The sequence below is a fragment of the Colletotrichum navitas genome, assembly GCF_030913465.1.
Source record: "Colletotrichum navitas strain CBS 125086 chromosome Unknown LY79scaffold_2, whole genome shotgun sequence".
NCBI classification, from domain to species: Eukaryota; Fungi; Ascomycota; class Sordariomycetes; order Glomerellales; family Glomerellaceae; genus Colletotrichum; species Colletotrichum navitas.
In genome coordinates, this window is record NW_026850548.1 from 1,245,406 (window position 1) to 1,262,852 (window position 17,447).

A 17,447-nucleotide genomic window follows, 5' to 3' on the forward strand; every position below is an offset into this window, starting at 1 on the left:
GAGCAAGTGTGAAGATACTTGTCAATGAGATAACAGCTAGCAGTCGCATGTTGCAGTCCGAAGCGGTGTTCCCCATGTCAGTTTTGTTTCCCTGGTATTTGCGACCGCGCATTGTAGAGACCTCTTGTCCCAATTGGTATGGCGGCAATTTACATGTCTATGATCATGGCATCCTAGGTAACCGGTGACTCGAAGTGTGTCCTCGTTGCTCGTGTGAGACCCTCACCGATGAGAAGTCGATCCATTATTGTGGGTAAGATGTTGGAATGGCAGGGGATGTTCCGACATCCTTTCGACACACGCAGCAACCTTCGCCCCATTGAAGTGTTGCGGCTGCAGGCGGCCGTTGCAACTTGGTATATCCATGGTAGAAGGAAGAGGTCTGGTGACGAAGCTGCCCAATGACGAGGGCTACACAAGATGCCCAGGCCAGTTTGATGCTCGTGCCCCAGACCGGCTAGCGATTTGGGTCTACAAGCATCAAATATGATGTCTGCAGTTGAGGCAGGATGGGTCGAGATCACTCAGATCACTCCACCTCCAACCGAGAGGGTGTGACGAAAGGGAGTGGTAGCAGCATCGCCGAATAACGACAACTCGCTTTTCTGTCTTACATCGTGACTCCCATCCTTTGGCGCAATGTGCTGTTTTGGGGCATTTGAGTTCCTACTTGTCAAGCGTGTGACGCGGGGTTTCGCCAAGCACCCTTACACTCAGTGTTGGTCTACACACGAAGAAGGGGAAAATCTGGCTGGATGAGCCCGAAGATGATTGAACAACGTGAGCTCTGGCTGCGGTAGGGTCAAGATGGTGCACTGGCGTAGCAACGTAGCTGTTGTCGGATATCTCCTCGCTGCGGCGTGCGAGCTGGAGAGGTTTCAGTAGGATATCTTTAGGCGTATGACAGAATGGGCCACTTTGGAAGTGAGCCATCCCCTTCCGTTCCCTGTGGGAGGCAAAGTAGGTTGGCGGGCGGATGCTGCTAGGGCCATGCGGCTGCGGCGAGAGGAACACGGTGACGAGATGTACCATGGTATGGTAGTGCATTACCGCTCGGCTCAGGGATTCGAAGAAGGGCCCGGGCAGGCCAGTCAACGGGTGCATGCGTGACAGGGGCCCGGTATGGGAACTTGCACGCGGCGGTCCAACGACAAGCTCCGTCTGTGCGTCTCAACCAACAGGAATGGAGCCCCCTTCTCCCCTCAACGATGCCCTGCAGGCCTAGGATGCAAGTCAAGCAAGGACGTGATGAAGTGCATACACGCATCCGGACGTAGTGTATGTGCGGATACGCATCACGCAGTTAAGTAGGTACTCCGGCCTTGGAGGGCTCACGTGGCCACGAAAAAGGTATCGGATCGGACGTATCAGGTAGATGGAAAAACCCAACGCAAAGGTCGGTTCGGGGTCGGTGGCGGGCCAGCCACGGTAGCCGGATCATGATCGGCCTTTCGTTGCGCAGCCCGAATGTAACTTTGAGCGCGAACCCGTGGTTGACAGTTAATACCGCACCGTATGGGCGGGTTCGTTCAACAGATGCGCGGCAACAATAGCCAGATCAGACCAGACTAGGGCAGGCCGGCTGGCCGATCAGCCCAGACAACAAGCACGACTACAGGGACATGACAGCGCCAACAGCGACTTAAAAGCTGGGGATTAGTCATGACGGCTCACGGGTCTTCAATAGTCAACACGCTTCGTGCCATCCAATGGGTTAGCCAGCCAGCAAGCCAGCAAGCCCAGCGAAGGGACAAGATGCGCTGTGGTTTCTCTGAGAGCAGGGCCTGTTGGTCTGTTACAATGGGTCGTGCGGCGATGACCTCAGCCTAGCCGGGGAGTTCATCAGAACGAAGGTGGGAGAGAGAAAGAGGAAGCAGCTGCGGTAGCTGAGCTGGGAGATTGCGGCTCATGTGAGTCTAGAATCCCTCCATCCGCGTTTGTAGTACCCCCGAACGTAGCTCGCGTTGTCCCGCGCTTCGGAGGTTTCAGTTCGGCAGGCAGAGGCAAGGCACCGGGTGCCGAATGGATGCCCGGGCGGCGGGGGTCGCCGGTGGTGGACGGTATACGTTTGACCCCGTTGGTCTGTCTCTCCATAGGGGGCTGTGTGTAGGATGATGAACGATGGCCAGCAGGATGCACATTGGGCCGCTGTGACAGAGGCTGTTCATCCTTAGGCTCGGTTTGATGATGTGGCGAGTGGCTGTTGTAGTCGAGAAGAGGTCGAGACGCAAGCGTCTTGGCAACGACGCTGGCAGTAGGTAGCAGATGATGCTCTTGCTCCCCTCAGCGTTGCTGCCAGTTCGGGTGCCGCTTCAGCAATCAACCTCGCACTGGCCGGCAGTGACAGCCCCAGGTAACCGGAGCGGGAAACGGGGAGTTATTGAGTCGCTTGCTGGCCGCACGGTGGTTCTGGTTTACATTGTTCGGGAAATTTGGTAGTTGCGCAGCGGCCGGTTCCCTCCTTCTACGGGCGCGGTGTACGCACGCACCTTCGAGGTGGAAGCCACGTAGGTGTCACGCAATTAAATTATTGCACAACTGTTCCGGGAGTTAGGTAGGTAGTTAGTCATTGGGCTGTGCATCTCTTTCCCTGTCGTGCCGAGCCTCGCTTGCCAAGTGGGCCAGGTTCAATACCTACAGGCTACAGCAGGCATGGCCGTAAAAGAAGCAAGAGGAGGAGGGCGAGGGCAGGCAGGAGCCACGCGAGGGGGGAGGAATGATCATATGCTGCTGACCTCTCGTGGTCCAGGTGAACTTAAAATCTGTCACTAGCGTCGCATAAGGAGGTCATGAGACCTGTTTGTATCCAGAAAAAGACAGACCGAACCCTGGAGCTGCGCCGCAGAACGGGTCAAGTAGAGAAGGAGAGAGAGAGAGAGAGAGAGAGAGAGAGAGAGGTAGGTAGGTACCTTTGTTAACGATTCCCACAACACAATCCATCACACTCCAGGTGCAACTTGCCTTGCAAGCCTGCAAGCCTGCAAGCCCACAGCCCCGCGGTGCAGCCGCAGGTGAGGGGGGGGGAGGTGAGCTCTAATGCCCACCCAGTCCATGTCCTTTCCCAGGTTCCCGCCGTCAGGCTAGGCTAGGCCCTGCCATTGGATGACATCCTGCTGCAGGGCTGTCTAACCGTTTCTGGGTGAAGCAGTCACATGCTTCGAGCGCTTAGGTAATACGTATTTTTCGGACCGGTCATACCAGAAAACAAGAAGGAAAAAAAGGAAAAAAAGTACAGTACCAGCACGCGACTATGGGGCACGAGGACAGGGGAGGGGGCCAAGAACCCCAATGGCAGCGTGATGAGAACAAGTCTTCCAGGAGTCGGGGACGGTTGAGAGGGTCGGCCAGCCGTCAGGACGGATAAGCGGACGAAAATAGTCACGTCGTTGATGGCAGAGGACCTGGAATGTTGGCTAGGAGGCTCAGGAACCAGTGCGGCTCAAACCCGCATGATTCAACGACGTAGGACCTCAGCCAGCCAGCCCAGCCCGTGGAGTCCTTCTCGATGCTGCCATTGTTTCTGTGGTTGCCGCCACCGCAAGGTTTCCGCGCACGTTCCGTCGAAACTCAAGGCCCAAACAAGGAGCCGGAGTTTGCACTGACCATGACTTACTGGTAGAGGCCTCTCGCGAAAGACCTGTGGAGTGGAGCATGACTGCCCACGTCCGCGAAGCATTGCACTGGATATCAAAGAGCGCGGCGTACGTGAGAGCCACATCGGCTTATCCGCGGCCTGCAGCCATCCCAATGCTGATTCTCTAGCAACGGCCAGATAGACGTTGGACGAAAATCAACCAAGACTGTCCTGTCCGTCACTTGAGTAATCTGCGGCGGACCAGCAGTCGGACGACTGAACTGCAATGCTTATTCAAAGTCAATGGCTTTGGCCCCCCTCCTTTCTCATCGAATGGTCCAAATCCAGACATCATCGAGTGCGGTAGGATTCCTGATCCTGGCCTTCGGCAGCCTTCACTTGTTGCTCGCAGAGCCTTATGCAACACTACGCTACACGGCTCTCCACTGCATTGCGCATCTCAATTTTATCGGAGAAACCCAGCCTAGACGGAGAGGGAGACCCTGCCATAATGGGGCATATATATACGACGGTGGTTTATGGATAGTACATGTAATGTATACCTACCACGTAGTATGTATTGCAAACCACCCGCGCAACAACCCCACTTGGCTCTGAACAAAAGACAACCGCGGGTGGTTTTTTGGCGACCCGGTGGATTGCTTCTGTGGTACTTCGGTCTTGGAGAAACATCAATGTACCAGGCTCCACTCCTACTGCTGGACGCCCCCCTCACGACGAGAAACGAGCCACAACCACGACTCTCCTCCTGGGCCCGGTGCCCCGCACTTGGCCGTCTCCTCCACACATGTGCACGTCGTCATAGGACCTTTGGATAAGTCTCTTTGGCGGGGTTGAGGACATTACGAGGAGGGGAGGGGGTCCAGAACAGTTGCAGAGACTCCATAGCCAATAGTGAAGAGTCCGCAACCGGCTCATGGGAGCCTTTTTGCAATTCCATCAATGGTCAAGGAGCCCGATTTGCCTCCTTCCTTTGCCCTTCGCCCCCGCGTGCTTGGCTACCAGTCCATAAGAAAACAAACACCACCACCGCGCAAGCCACAGGAGCTCTGACCCGTGCATAGAACCAGCAATATCCCTCCACGTCCCGCCAGCCCCTCCCCTCTTCTTTTCAAGGCTCAGCAAGGTCTAGCCAAGTGGACGCATCCCTGCTCGCGCATTCCAAGACGGTCGTGAAAATCGCCAGAAACGACCAGGGCGTATGCGACTCCATCATATTGCAGAGCATGTGCTGCAGGTGAATACTATCATTAAAGGAAGCAAAAAAGAAAAAGTAGGAAAAAAAAAGTAGAAAAAAAAGTAGAAAAAAAGACTAAAAAAACTCCTCCTGTACAGCATATGACTAGGACCGTGTCTGCAATTTTGCTGGACTAGTGGCTATGCTTGTTCACTTGTCTGCAGCTTAGGCCGAAAGAGCTGCTGTCAGTAGCTACCCAGTCTTCACGTACAGATGAGACTGGCATCAGCAAAGATGTGCATGCCTCGTCTTTCATGAGTAAACGAAGACGGGAAACTGGCAACATAGTATCCGTACTCCATGTCTAAATATCTATGCCGTAAGGACCGTGTGGTACCGTCCCGCAAAACAGAAAAAAAAAGACAGCACTCGCTGTTGGTAGAATCGCCCTCGACTGATCAGTAGAGAGATGAACAAAGGTAAATTTCCACGAGGAGGCTCTCTCTCGAGCAGATTCATCTGTCCTCAAGACGATGCTATCCACGATTAGTCAAGTGCTCGCCGGTTGTCGGAGGTGACGATATCCAAGCCTCTGGTCCTGCGGCTGTCTCGATGCTGCCTTGATCTTCGGACCTAGCCCCTGGGTGAATCGTTGCAAAAACCATATTGATGAAGGGAATGACCCCTCAGTAGCGTACAGGGCCGATCCTACTAGCGAACTCCGTCTTCCTGCGTATTCCCCTCCCCGTACGCGTAGAAGCACAGCAGTAGGCCAATGACTGTGAGGAGAAAGTCAAAACCAAATACTCGGTCAAAGAGCAGCAGACTGGCGCAGGGAAAATGTCCAGTGTCGAGGGAGGCGGATTTTTTGGACCAAAATCGAGGAAATACAACGTTCAATGTGGAGGAACCGTGCGAGTACATAGGTACTGGACCCTGCAGAATTGGGGACGCTCAGCAGGTCAGTCCTCGGGCTTGAGGCGCATTGGTACTCGGTTAGTGTGTACCATGTTCGGTCGACTAGCGTCTTATGGTACTGGGCCGGTACGCATGGAAGACCCAGCTGGTCAGGTGGCCTAGAGAGGTACCCGGCAGTACCGATGTTGACGGACACGGGTCCGTGGTGACTCAAGGCATGGAAGACGTGGGACCCCAAGATTGAGGAGACGAGAGACTGCAGGCACAGGTAAAGAGCTAACTGCAATGAGGTAAAGTCACCAATCATCGTGAGGGCCCAAGGGATTTCAAGAGAAGCTACAGGACAGAAAAGACGACTGAAAGGAAAACAAAGCAAAACGAAATAGAGAAAGACCTGAAGGGAAAAGGGAAATAGGCTGACTAAGATGCATAGGGCGATAAATACATTGAATGCTCAGGGAACAAGGCAGTTGCTACCAAAGCCAGCCTGTGTCTGTCTGTCTCTCCTGGCATGGGAAACATCGACCGGTAGCCACCTCTTTCTCTCCCGGTCCCAGTGCTCGGTCAGACTCACCGATGGCAGAGATCCCAACCCGGCGTCTTTGTTGACGAAGTTGCCCGGTAGGGTCATCTTGTCTTGGGACGAGCAAGAGCTAGTGCCTGCAGAAAACAAGTGGTGGTTTAAACCCAAGGTCTCTTTTCAAGTCAGGTAGGCACGCAGACGCATACGACCTTACGTCGAGACGACAGCGACAGGCACAGGCCCAGTAAAAGAGAGAGGAAAACGGCAAGGTACGTACCGATCTGATCTCCTGGTGTGTTTGTCGTCCGGGTTGGCAGAAACCTGGGAAAGTGCCTGACAGGAGCCAGCAGGAGTAACAGCATGAGCGCCCATTGGGTTTTTGACTTCCGCTTGCCGAGTTTTAGCGCCTGCTTCCCCGTCTCAAATTGAGCACATGAGCAAGCCTGGTGCAGCGGGTCCTTGTCTAGAGGGGACGACGATGAAAGGCTAACCAGCCGACCCAGTCGAGCAGCATCCCGCCGTTGTTCTGGTCTCTCCTTCTGCATGTCTCGCCCACCGAATTTCGATCCCGACCTGGAGGCCCTGGACCCGGACCTAGACCTAGACCTAGACCTAGACCTAGACCTATGTAATGTAGACCGGAGCCTGAAGTGTACTACTTCTTCTTGCTGGTGTCCTTACCTGCGCTTCCCAGACTTGAGTCCGCATATTCAGTCTCCCAGATCTCAGAGTTCCCGGCCAACTTGACCTTCCCCGTCTCAAGGGCGTGCAGCATCGACGATGATGATGATGCACGACGATGATGATGATGACGCACGATTGTCTTTGTTGATCCGAGGGGAGAGAAGGGAGAAGAACCACGCCTCCACTGTCTTGTTGACGGTTGAGTGTCTGAGTGATTCGGCTTGACCTGACCTTGAGCCCGACTCGAAGTGAATCACATTGTCCTCTTTCATGAGTGTCCATCTATCCATACTGTCCCTGCGTGGTGTCTCGACTTTACCTCAACCGATGGCCTTATTCAGAGAAATCCGGACTGAACTCGCCCGACAGATCCTAGTCGGCACTGCACGCGGCTTGCTTCCCCCCTCAAAATGGCACTCTTGTCTCGCAGCGGATTAGGGATACTGCCATCCACCTTGGCCATTGACTCTATCAAAGCCGTTTAATGTCAAGCAGTCGCTTCACTCGGTCTTGGGAACCAGAAGCAAGAGGGGCGAAGGCAGCGAAGGAAGGAACCTCGCCATGCTTGGTCAGGCGACATACGAAAGGTGAAGAACGCAGGTCGGGGACAGACCAGAAGTTGTGCAAAATGGGATTGTAGAAAAGGGTAGCAGCAACCGCAAGTAGCAGGTCGACTTTCTCCTGTGTTTATTCCCGTGTCCTGGTCTTTTGTTTTCATCTTGTTTGATTCCGGGATGCTTCACTGCTCTTCCCTCTCTCTCTCTCTCTCTCTCTCTCTCTCCCTCCCTCTCAGAGTCTCTCACACCCCCTGGACTAGTTAGTTTTGGGGACTTGAGATGCACTCCGTCATTCCTTGTCCAGCTGCGCGCGCTAGTCTGCCCTGCCGTATGGTCCGCGAGACCTCAAGCCCAAAAGAACAAGAAGCACGAACCACCCCAGTTGCCCCTCTTTGCAAAGTACATCCCTACCTCTCTCTCCTGCTCTTGCTCCCCAGTCCAGTACTTCATCCATCCACCACCACTGTCCGACATCTTTCCCACCATTCACTGGAACCAACCCACCTCGCGCTTCTCTAAACGGCGTGACAACATCCTCCTTCTCCCACCTCTCGGGTACCCGAACTTCACCAAGTTTCCCCGTGCATCGCTTCCTCTCTTGCCTCTCCCTGCCATCAACAGCACCCGCTCTCGATATCCGTTTTCTCCAGAAATAAAAGATAAAAAACGTCCTACGCCGAATCGTTGACGGTCGCTCATACCGCCCTGTCCTCGACCCGTTCTCGTCTCTGCTCTCGCTTGGAGGACAGCTGTCTCGGTCCAGCCACCCAAGCAGAGCGGCCAGCGCCTCTGCTCCGTTTCTCTTTTCCCACTCTCACTGCACCTCGCAGCCGCCGCAGCTACCTCGAATTCAAGAGGTTCCCCCTCTCGCTCTTGCGCTGTCTCTCTTTCTCTCTCTCCCTCTCACACACGCACACACTCTCTTTCTCGTCTCGGTCGTCTCTTTCCGCAATCCCGCCTTCGCCGACAATTGCCAGTCCTTGTGAGTAATTCTTGTCTTCTACGTTCCAACCCCACCAGCCTACCCTGCTTGCGTTGCACGGGGGTTAGAAACATCACGATCCTTGAGCTTGGTCGACCTGCCCCTCAGCGACGTGCTGTGCCGTCATCACCATTTCCCCCCTTCCCACCCACCACCACCACCACCACCATCACCACCTCCAGCATTACAACCACAGCCTACTGTACCTTGTCCTGTCTCTCGGCCCGTCGTCACCAGTTCACCCACATACGAAGCGTGGTATTTGCCCTGCTGTGACCTATTTCCCCCATGTAAGGCATCTGTAGCTGCCTCGCGCTACTGGTCTGCACGTACCTGGCATTTTCCCTCTTGCCTGAGCGAAAAATCACCTCACTAGGTACTTGCTGCATGCATAGCGCTGCTACGCATATACACACTGCCCACCCCCCTCCTATTCTCTGTCCTCTGTCCCGTCCCGTCCTGGTCTTGTCCTGCTTTGGCCGGCCCTGCTCTGCTACCTTACCTACCTTGCCAATAACCTCTGGTTCCTTCGCTCCTCTACTTGCCACCATTCACCTTGCATCGTTGCCATCATTCATATTCCCTTGCCCTGCCACCTTCTTCCTCTCCCTGTCAAAATACCTCTCGCCCCGCACCCCTCGTCCGTCATCCTCGTTCATCACTGTTCGTTGCACGGCACACCAGTACTTTGCCCATATTCGCCTCGTCCTATTAACCACAATCAACATTTTCGAATTTTTCTCTCTTCCTAAATCTCTCGGCTGCCCTGCTAATGAGATCAATCAGCTCCTTGCAGATTGCCCATCGACCTCAATAGTGCAATTGGATTCAGTCCTTGGGGAAGCCTCAACCGACACCCGACACGAATCCGCTGCCGGTGCCGCTCCCCTTCTCAACCCGTCTCACGACCACAACCACGTCCATAGCTGAGGCCCTCGAAACAAGCGATTGACTCGTCGGTTTCCAACTTGGCTCTCGTGCAATCATAACTGCACGACTTCGATACCAGCGAAACAGCCTTGGTTCCCCGCTGCCCATCACGGCCCGCCTTCGAATAACGGATTCGTTACCCCTCATTCCTGTCGACCTCACTTCGCCCAACGTCGGCCTACAATAGCAGGGCTTTTGCCGTGCTGACAACACCTTCCGAGCCATGGCGCAGAATCGCCCCGCCGCTTTTAACACTCTCAGGATGGGAGGTAAGCAGCGGCAATTCCCACGAGCAGCCTGTTCCTGTCATGCTAACGCCTGCACCAGAGGTTATTCGCGAGAAGGTCCAGGATGGAATCACTGGAGAAACGAGAGATCTCCAGTACACTCAATGCAAGATTGTGGGCAACGGCTCTTTCGGTGTCGTCTTCCAGACCAAGCTCTCGCCTTCAGGAGAGGATGCGGCTATCAAGCGTGTCCTCCAAGACAAGCGATTCAAGGTCTGTAACCCTCACCTTTTGGCCCTCGAGCCGCGGCGTGCTGACAGCAACTTCAGAACCGCGAACTGCAGATTATGCGGATTGTCCGGCACCCCAATATCGTGCAACTGAAGGCCTTTTACTACTCCAATGGCGAACGTGTAAGGAGCCTCGCCCAGCAGCAGACGACCACCTGGCTAACCCAGCGTAGAAAGACGAGGTGTATCTCAATCTCGTCCAAGAGTTCGTACCCGAGACGGTCTACCGCGCGTCCCGCTTTTTCAACAAGATGAAGACGACAATGCCAATCCTGGAAGTCAAGCTCTACATCTACCAGCTTTTCCGCGCTCTCGCCTACATACACTCTCAAGGCATTTGCCATCGCGACATCAAGCCACAAAACCTCCTCTTGGACCCCGCGTCGGGTATTTTGAAGCTTTGCGATTTCGGCAGCGCCAAGATTTTGGTCGAGAACGAGCCAAATGTGTCGTACATCTGCTCACGATACTACCGAGCGCCAGAACTCATCTTCGGCGCCACGAACTACACCACCAAGATCGGTAAGCTAATCGCGTTTGAACAAGATGGCGTATCAGCCCTAACTCTTTTGCTTGACAGACGTTTGGTCCACCGGCTGTGTGATGGCCGAACTCATGCTCGGACAACCTCTCTTCCCCGGAGAATCAGGCATCGACCAGCTTGTCGAGATTATCAAGGTTCTCGGCACGCCTACACGAGAGCAAATCCGCACGATGAACCCGAACTACATGGAACACAAGTTCCCGCAGATCAAGCCCCATCCCTTTGCTAAGGTCTTTAGAAAGGCGGACGCGAATGCGATCGATCTGATCGCGCGCCTCCTCGAGTATACCCCGACAGAGAGACAAGCTGCCGTTGAAGCCATGATTCATCCGTTTTTTGACGAGCTGAGAGATCCCAACACCAAACTACCCGACTCCCGTCACCAGAGCGGCGAAGTTAGGGACTTGCCCCCTCTGTTCGACTTCACCCGTCATGGTACGTGCCAAGTTTGTAGACCGCATTGGCTGCGCCGCGTCTAACATGATAATAGAACTTTCGATTGCGCCGAACCTGAATCATCAGCTGGTGCCGCCTCACATGAAGCCCGTCCTGGCTGGAAGGGGATTGGACATTGACAACTTCACTCCGATCCCGAAGGCAGATATGATGGCCAAACTGGATTGAGCAAGCCGAGACCTTGTCCAGGGACTCAGTGCACTCGTGGATCGTCCCCGACTATTCTCGTCCGCAAACCAATTGTTTGACCAGCGCATACCGAGATGGAATTCGTGCATGGAGCGCAGGGGCGCTCGCCTTCCACCCCAAGGTCCGGCCAAATGATGATTAGATGTTGAACGTGCAATGCCGACCAGAAGCTGAGCTGCGTCGATCGTTCAAAGCGCAGTGGCTTGCTGGTGAGGATGTGCGAAGTGTCTGCGCTTCTCGCGATGTCAACTGTCTCACGATGACATTGAGGAGGCGTGGCAAGAACTGGGCCTCCCGAGGCATGTCTATTGATTACGCGACATGTTGCTAACCATTTCACTGGGAAGCTGCGTCGTTGTAATTCGCGAAAGACTTAGGTTCTGGACCACATCCTGATACATGACCCGAGATGGCTTTCACTTTTGTTCTTCCTCATGTTACCGAAAACACTTCCCTACGCTACGCCACGGCAGGCGATTGTCTGGACGGCCCGAGCCTACTCTTTTCTCGTCTTTTCATCACTTCGTAAGGTCCGGCGGGGCTTCATCGCTTATCAGCACTCGGCAGACGCATGGTGGACTTGCTAAGGATGCTGTGGGGGGGTGAACCCTTTTATGGTTGTTGGCGGAGAACGGCGGAAGGCATGGAGTTGGGATGTCCTCTCCTGCTTGTTGCGAGGTGCGAGCGGCAGGTCTGGATTGGTATTGGGCATGATTCCGAGGAAAAGATTTCAGCTTTCTCTGTTTATTCATGGCGACGCAACGATGGCGAGCCAAAGGAGGTCAATTAAAAGGGTTGGGACTGGCTACTTTGCTCAGACAATGGGAAAGAATGCTGCTGTTATGAAATTTTGTTTAGAGTGGCCGAGCAGGATAAATGCTAGGCAGCTCACTATTTCGTTCAAAGCACTGCTTTGTCACGGTTCTCATCCCCTTACTCGTGGGCCTGGATACAAAAGATGATCTGGGACGATGCTCTCATATCCTGCTGCTAAAGAAACAAGGGTTGAATTGATCTTTGGTACCTGGTTGGGTATTTAGGTACCTTGAAACTAGAACTGGTTTAGTACCTGAGGCGGGTAAATACACTGTGCGCCCCAGATACTCTGCTGCCTCAGGCAGCTATGCATCGCGTCTTTCCAAGTAAGTGCCCCGGGGTGCAGGCGTTACTAGCAGGGGAAGCTTGTCTCCTTCCGCCATAACTCTTTGAGGTTCCTACTTCGAGGCTTCGTACACTTGCCAGGAGCTTCACCTCGGCCGACCCATTGGCCTTTACAGATATCTTGCCCGTATCCAGTACCTCACTCAATCGTTATACCCACGCTTCATTGACATGGGGGACTACGAGAGACGGCGCCACGGCGGCGGCGGTGGTGGTGGTGGATACAACAACAGGAAGAGAAGATATCGAGGTAAGCTTCCCCTGTTATGTGTCTGTTTTGGCGCGAGCTCACCAACCACCTCTGGCGGCGACAGACGACGATGAACACGATCACCGACAATCGCGAAGAAGAATCGATAATGCGCCCCTGCACGTAAGGGTTCGCAGACAACTCCTCTCTCTTGCCGAATCCCCTCTTCGCCGATGGCACGAGGAGGTCCAGGCCATCGCTCACGTCGTTGCCGACAACGCAGAGGACACCGAGCTTCGCGAAAGCTTCATCGGCCTTGTCTTGCAGCTCTCGTTGGAGCAGCCACTCAAGACACCTTTTGTAGCTGGCGTACTTCTCCTGGTGAATACGCTCAAGCCCGACATTGTGGGCGAGATTCTTGCGAAGCTCAGCGCCACGACGCAAGAGAAGATTCAGTCCGGTGAATGGAGGGATGTAAAACTCTATCTGAAATTGCTTGCTTGCTTGCAGAGCTCTCTAGACGGCGAGGGAATCTTCCCCGTTCTAGAGGAGTTGTTTGGTCGGGCTGTTGACTTGCAGACGGCAAGCTCCGATGACGTAGGTGCAGCATTCATTAACATTTCTTGAGATGGCTAACAGATCATAGACAATTGGCACGGAGCTGGTCAAGATCATTCTTCTTACGATCCCGTACATAATGGCAGCGGCTCCCGGTCAGTGGCAGCAGAAGGCCGCCGATCTTATGGACAAGACAGAAATTATCGCTTCGGAGCCCCACGCCCTGCAAGCATTGATCGATCCGTACCTTTCCGAGAAGGAGGACCAGCCCAGTGGCTCTATGAGCGTGATCGCATTGCTCCAGAAGCAGCTGCAGCGCGAAGCAGCAAATGGCTGGGAACTTTCCTGCCTTCCTAGACCCTGGAAACTGCCACTGGAGGAGATCGAGGCACAGGAGAAGCTGGACAATGCCACGAAGCATAGCCTCCCCTCTATCACGGTCCCCGAGAAGATCATCGCTGGTCCTCGGCCCCTCTTCCCCGAAGTCTACTTCTCAGTATACGGCAATCAAGACGTCGAGTCTGTGCCTCCTGTGACGGACATCGCTGCCTCACTGGTCAGAGATGGTTTGGTTGATACGATTAATATCCTTGACTTTAACCGCAACGTCACTGCACGATATCTCATTGACCTGGACTGCTACTTCTCCGACACCACCTTCGTCAAGCGAGCGACGCCTTTTGATCGACTCAGGGATATTGAGACTGGCCGCTCAACATGGAAGCCCGAGGATGTGGCTGTTGATGCCGTTTTCTCGCAGCTCTTCCAACTACCAACACCTGAGCACAAGCTTGTCTACTACCACTCAGTCCTTACCGAGGCTTGCAAGATTGCGCCTGCAGCCATCGCACCTAGCTTGGGTAGAGCGATTCGGCATATGTACCGCAACTCCAGCCGCATCGACCTTGAACTCTCGCAGAGGTTCGTCGATTGGTTCTCACATCATCTCAGCAACTTTGGCTTCACCTGGAAGTGGACAGAGTGGGTCGACGACGTCTACCTTCCCGACCTGCATCCCCAAAAGGCGTTTATAATTGGGGCCTTGGACAAGGAAATCCGACTCAGCTTTGCACAACGTATCAAGGGAACGCTTCCTGAACCCTACCAGTCCTTGATTGGGCCCGAGAAGGAAAAAGATGTTCCGGATTTCAAATTCAATGACGACAGTGAGTGACAATCTTTCTCCTAATGATCCGTGTATTAACAGATGAAAACCAGCCACTCCATTTTCAACCGAGGGTCGCGAGATCGCTGCGTTGCTAAGACGCAAGGCGCCCGACGAAGAATTCCAGCCAATCATTGAACGAATTCACTCACTTGCGATAGAACGCGGTTTGGATCCTTTGGTGACAAGTACCGACATCTTCGTCACGGCTGTCTGCTGGGTTGGCTCTAAGTCGCTCAGTCACGTCCTGGCATGTATCGAGCGCACCAAGGACCGTCTGCTGGATGTCGGCGCGGCATCTGAGGTGGCTAAGGCCCAAATCATCACCGCAGTCATGTCGTATTGGGCAGCACAGCCCGGCGTTGCTATCTCGATCGTCGAAAAGCTATTGAACTACTCGATTCTTCTACCCATCACGGTTATCGAATGGGCCCTTGTGGGCAGCAGCCACGTCGAGGGACAGTCGTCGGGCGATGCCTTGGCGCAGCCGCACGTCTTCGAGTTGGTGTTTGGAACCGTGGCCAAGGTGACAGGACGGGTCAGACAGTTGTTGACTAAAGAAGCCGAAGCGGACGAAGAAGCGAAAGAAAGGGAGTGCAAGGCTATGCGTGATCTTTTCAGGGCGATGGATGATGCCTTGATCAGCTGGGCTTCGGGCAGCAAGGACGAGATGATGGAGGAAATGGATGGCGCTGGCCAACGCGACGCCCTCCTCCGCCGATGGGGGGAGAGGTGGCTGAGAGTATTCCGACGGCGGTCAGCCATTGAGGAGGCCTTCATTGTGGAGGCTAACAAGGAGCAAGCTGTCGCTGTAGACGAAGTCTAAGCTCTTTCAAGAAGGGTCATAGTCGTCTCGGAGTCCAAACGCTGGTCCTTCTCGTCGGCTTGTTTAGGAAATATGTCTTCAATTTGTATGATTACACAAAATGTGCATGGTCTGGAATATATCGGGTGAAGGCCTGGCAGACAAGATATCATCATCGGGCCTTCGATGTCAGGCACTCAATGCGGAACTAGATACTTTCCTAGATTTTCTCGACGTTGCTTGGATGGTCTTCCTGGCATGGACGACGGATTGTGTCTTGGATGTTGATCTACCAGGGTCCTCCCACTTTAGTGGCTCTCGCTGCCGCCCTGGTACTTGGGTAATCGGGCGGGTGCGGGGCATCGTCCAGCCTAACACCGGTTCCTTTTTGCGCTGTAGCACTGATTGGGCAGAGTCGGTACGGCGGGGTTAAGGATTTCTGCAAGGCTGACAGCCAGCTTCAAAAAAATTTGGACGGGGAAAGGTGCCATCTTGCTTGCATTCAGCATTTCTCAACAGTACAATCTACACTCGATCAACCGCCTTTCGAACACGCAGCCTCTCGCAAGGGAGACCAGGTCTACGTTCGCTTCTCCAAATCTGCCATCAAACCTTACCAGTACAAGAAAAACACTGGGTGTATCCCAAGAGCTCAAACCAGTTACAATGGAGTCCTCAGCGGCCCAGGTGAAGGTTAACTTTACGACAACGCACGAAGATCTCCAGTTGGACGAGAGCAAGAGGCAACTGATTGTGCCCGCAGGTACGCCCTATGATCTTCCCGGGGACCCAATGAGTTGTTGGTCTGTGACGTTGACGGCTAACATCCTTCTCCCCTCCTAGACATTAAGCGATATGGCCTCTCAAGGATATTGAACTCCGAGTCGATGCTCAACACGTCGTCGCCCGTGCCCCTCGACTTCCTCGTTAATGGAACCTTCCTGCGCACCACAATCGAAGAATATCTCAAGGAGAACGGCCTCTCGCTCGAGACGACTATCACCCTGCAGTATGTCCGCAGTCTGCTGCCCCCCGTTTACGAGGCCTCGTTTGAGCATGACGACTGGGTCGCCGCCGTTGACGTCCTCTCGGTCACGTCGGCCGCAGGCCGCTGGTCCGGCGACGCTCTCCCCCAGGGCCAGGATCGCATTCTCTCGGCCAGCTACGACGGTCTCGTCCGCGTCTGGAATGGCTCCGGCCAGTGTCTGGCGACGTCCCCCTCGGCCCGCGCCGGCGGCCACGCCAAGCTCCTGACGGACGCCAAGTTCCTCTCCTCGTCGCAGATCGCCTCCGTCGGGTTGGACCAGAAGGTCCTTGTCTGGAAGTACACCGAGTCGGCCGACGGCTTCTCAGGCGAGCTCAAGCCTACGCTCGAGCTACACGGACACAAGAAAATGATCAACTCGCTCGACGTCCACGGTCCCTCCAAGAAGCTGCTGACGGCCTCGGCCGACGGCCGTGTCGGCCTTTGGCTAGCGTCCAAGAAGGGCAGCCCGGACGTCGACGCCGACGACATCCCCGCCACGCATGCCAGCAGCGTCAAGCGTGCTAAGCTCTCCAACTCGTCCGTCACGGTGCCGCAGAAGGGTGCCCTCGCCATGATCGCCGCCCACGCTGACGCCTCCGCCACCGGCGCCGCCTTCCACCCCACCGACGCCACCGTCGCCTACTCCGTCTCGGCCGACCACACCCTTCGCACCCTCGACCTAACGACCGGCTCCGTCGTCTCGACCCTGACGACCCTCCACCCGCTCCTCTGCCTGGCGCCCATGCCGCGCAACTCGTCCCTCGTCGCCGCGGGCTCCGCCGCCCGCCACGTCGCCCTCCTCGACCCCCGCGCCTCAGCCTCGGCCACCTCGGTCCTCACCCTACGCGGCCACACCAACATGGTCTCGGCCCTCGCCCCCTCCCCAGACAACGACTACAGCCTGGCATCAGCCTCTCACGACGGCGCCGTCAAGATCTGGGACCTGCGGAGCGTGCGGCCCGCCACCAAGGACGAGGGCGGCGGCAGCGTCAGCGAGGCCGTCTACAGCATCGGCAGGGAGTGGCTCAAGGGCAAAAAGGCGCTCGCGGGCGGCGAGGGCGCAAAGGTGTTTGGCCTCGCCTGGGATCAGACGTGGGGCATCGTCAGCGGTGGCGAGGACAAGAAGGTGCAGATTAACAGGGGGAGGGATCTCGTCGCTTCGTAGGAAATCGGGCGTAAGTGGGTGGGGGGAGAGTGAGAGAGTGAGAGAGTGAGAGAGAGAGAGAGAGAGAAAAGAAGGACGATGCAAAAAGTTCACGGATTCGTGTTTTTGTACATGCGGTTGGGAAAAGTTTGCTAAGACGGAAAAAAAACCATAGACTACAAGAATAATACCCCCTAAAATTGATCAAGACTGCATTGCACGCATGGCGGCTTTCGGAGGCATCCGACAGCGAGGTTTTGGTTGTCGTACCGTCTGTATCTCGTAATGATAGCCGACCCTTCCCCCCTTTCTTCCCAAACTCCTC

General features: G+C 54.9%; 5 protein-coding genes across 5 annotated transcripts; 4 read left to right on the plus strand and 1 right to left on the minus strand.

Moving 5' to 3' along the window:
* Nucleotides 1–3,765: 3,765 nt before the first annotated feature.
* LY79DRAFT_147757 (uncharacterized protein) lies at nucleotides 3,766–4,249 on the plus strand. The gene has a single exon (XM_060551028.1). The coding sequence runs from the start codon at nucleotides 3,878–3,880 to the stop codon at nucleotides 4,190–4,192; it is 315 nt and encodes a 104-aa protein (XP_060420290.1). The 5' UTR covers nucleotides 3,766–3,877; the 3' UTR covers nucleotides 4,193–4,249.
* Nucleotides 4,250–6,004: 1,755 nt separating this feature from the next.
* On the minus strand, nucleotides 6,005–6,859 carry LY79DRAFT_535843 (uncharacterized protein). The gene has a single exon (XM_060556548.1). It carries the CDS (start codon nucleotides 6,756–6,758, stop codon nucleotides 6,396–6,398), a length of 363 nt encoding a protein of 120 aa, XP_060420291.1. The 5' UTR covers nucleotides 6,759–6,859; the 3' UTR covers nucleotides 6,005–6,395.
* Nucleotides 6,860–9,415: 2,556 nt separating this feature from the next.
* LY79DRAFT_147710 (kinase-like domain-containing protein) lies at nucleotides 9,416–11,133 on the plus strand. The gene is made up of 6 exons (XM_060551027.1): nucleotides 9,416–9,635; nucleotides 9,694–9,866; nucleotides 9,923–10,006; nucleotides 10,057–10,405; nucleotides 10,464–10,862; nucleotides 10,918–11,133. The coding sequence occupies exons 1-6, from the start codon at nucleotides 9,590–9,592 to the stop codon at nucleotides 11,049–11,051; spliced, it is 1,185 nt and encodes a 394-aa protein (XP_060420292.1). The 5' UTR covers nucleotides 9,416–9,589; the 3' UTR covers nucleotides 11,052–11,133.
* Nucleotides 11,134–12,189: 1,056 nt separating this feature from the next.
* LY79DRAFT_535851 (MIF4G like-domain-containing protein) lies at nucleotides 12,190–15,388 on the plus strand. Its single transcript, XM_060556549.1, has 4 exons — nucleotides 12,190–12,483; nucleotides 12,548–13,020; nucleotides 13,070–14,147; nucleotides 14,200–15,388. Exons 1-4 carry the CDS (start codon nucleotides 12,405–12,407, stop codon nucleotides 14,970–14,972), a joined length of 2,403 nt encoding a protein of 800 aa, XP_060420293.1. The 5' UTR covers nucleotides 12,190–12,404; the 3' UTR covers nucleotides 14,973–15,388.
* On the plus strand, nucleotides 15,389–17,210 carry LY79DRAFT_535852 (WD domain-containing protein). The gene is made up of 2 exons (XM_060556550.1): nucleotides 15,389–15,714; nucleotides 15,795–17,210. Exons 1-2 carry the CDS (start codon nucleotides 15,618–15,620, stop codon nucleotides 17,141–17,143), a joined length of 1,446 nt encoding a protein of 481 aa, XP_060420294.1. The 5' UTR covers nucleotides 15,389–15,617; the 3' UTR covers nucleotides 17,144–17,210.
* The last annotated feature ends 237 nt before the right edge of the window (nucleotides 17,211–17,447 follow it).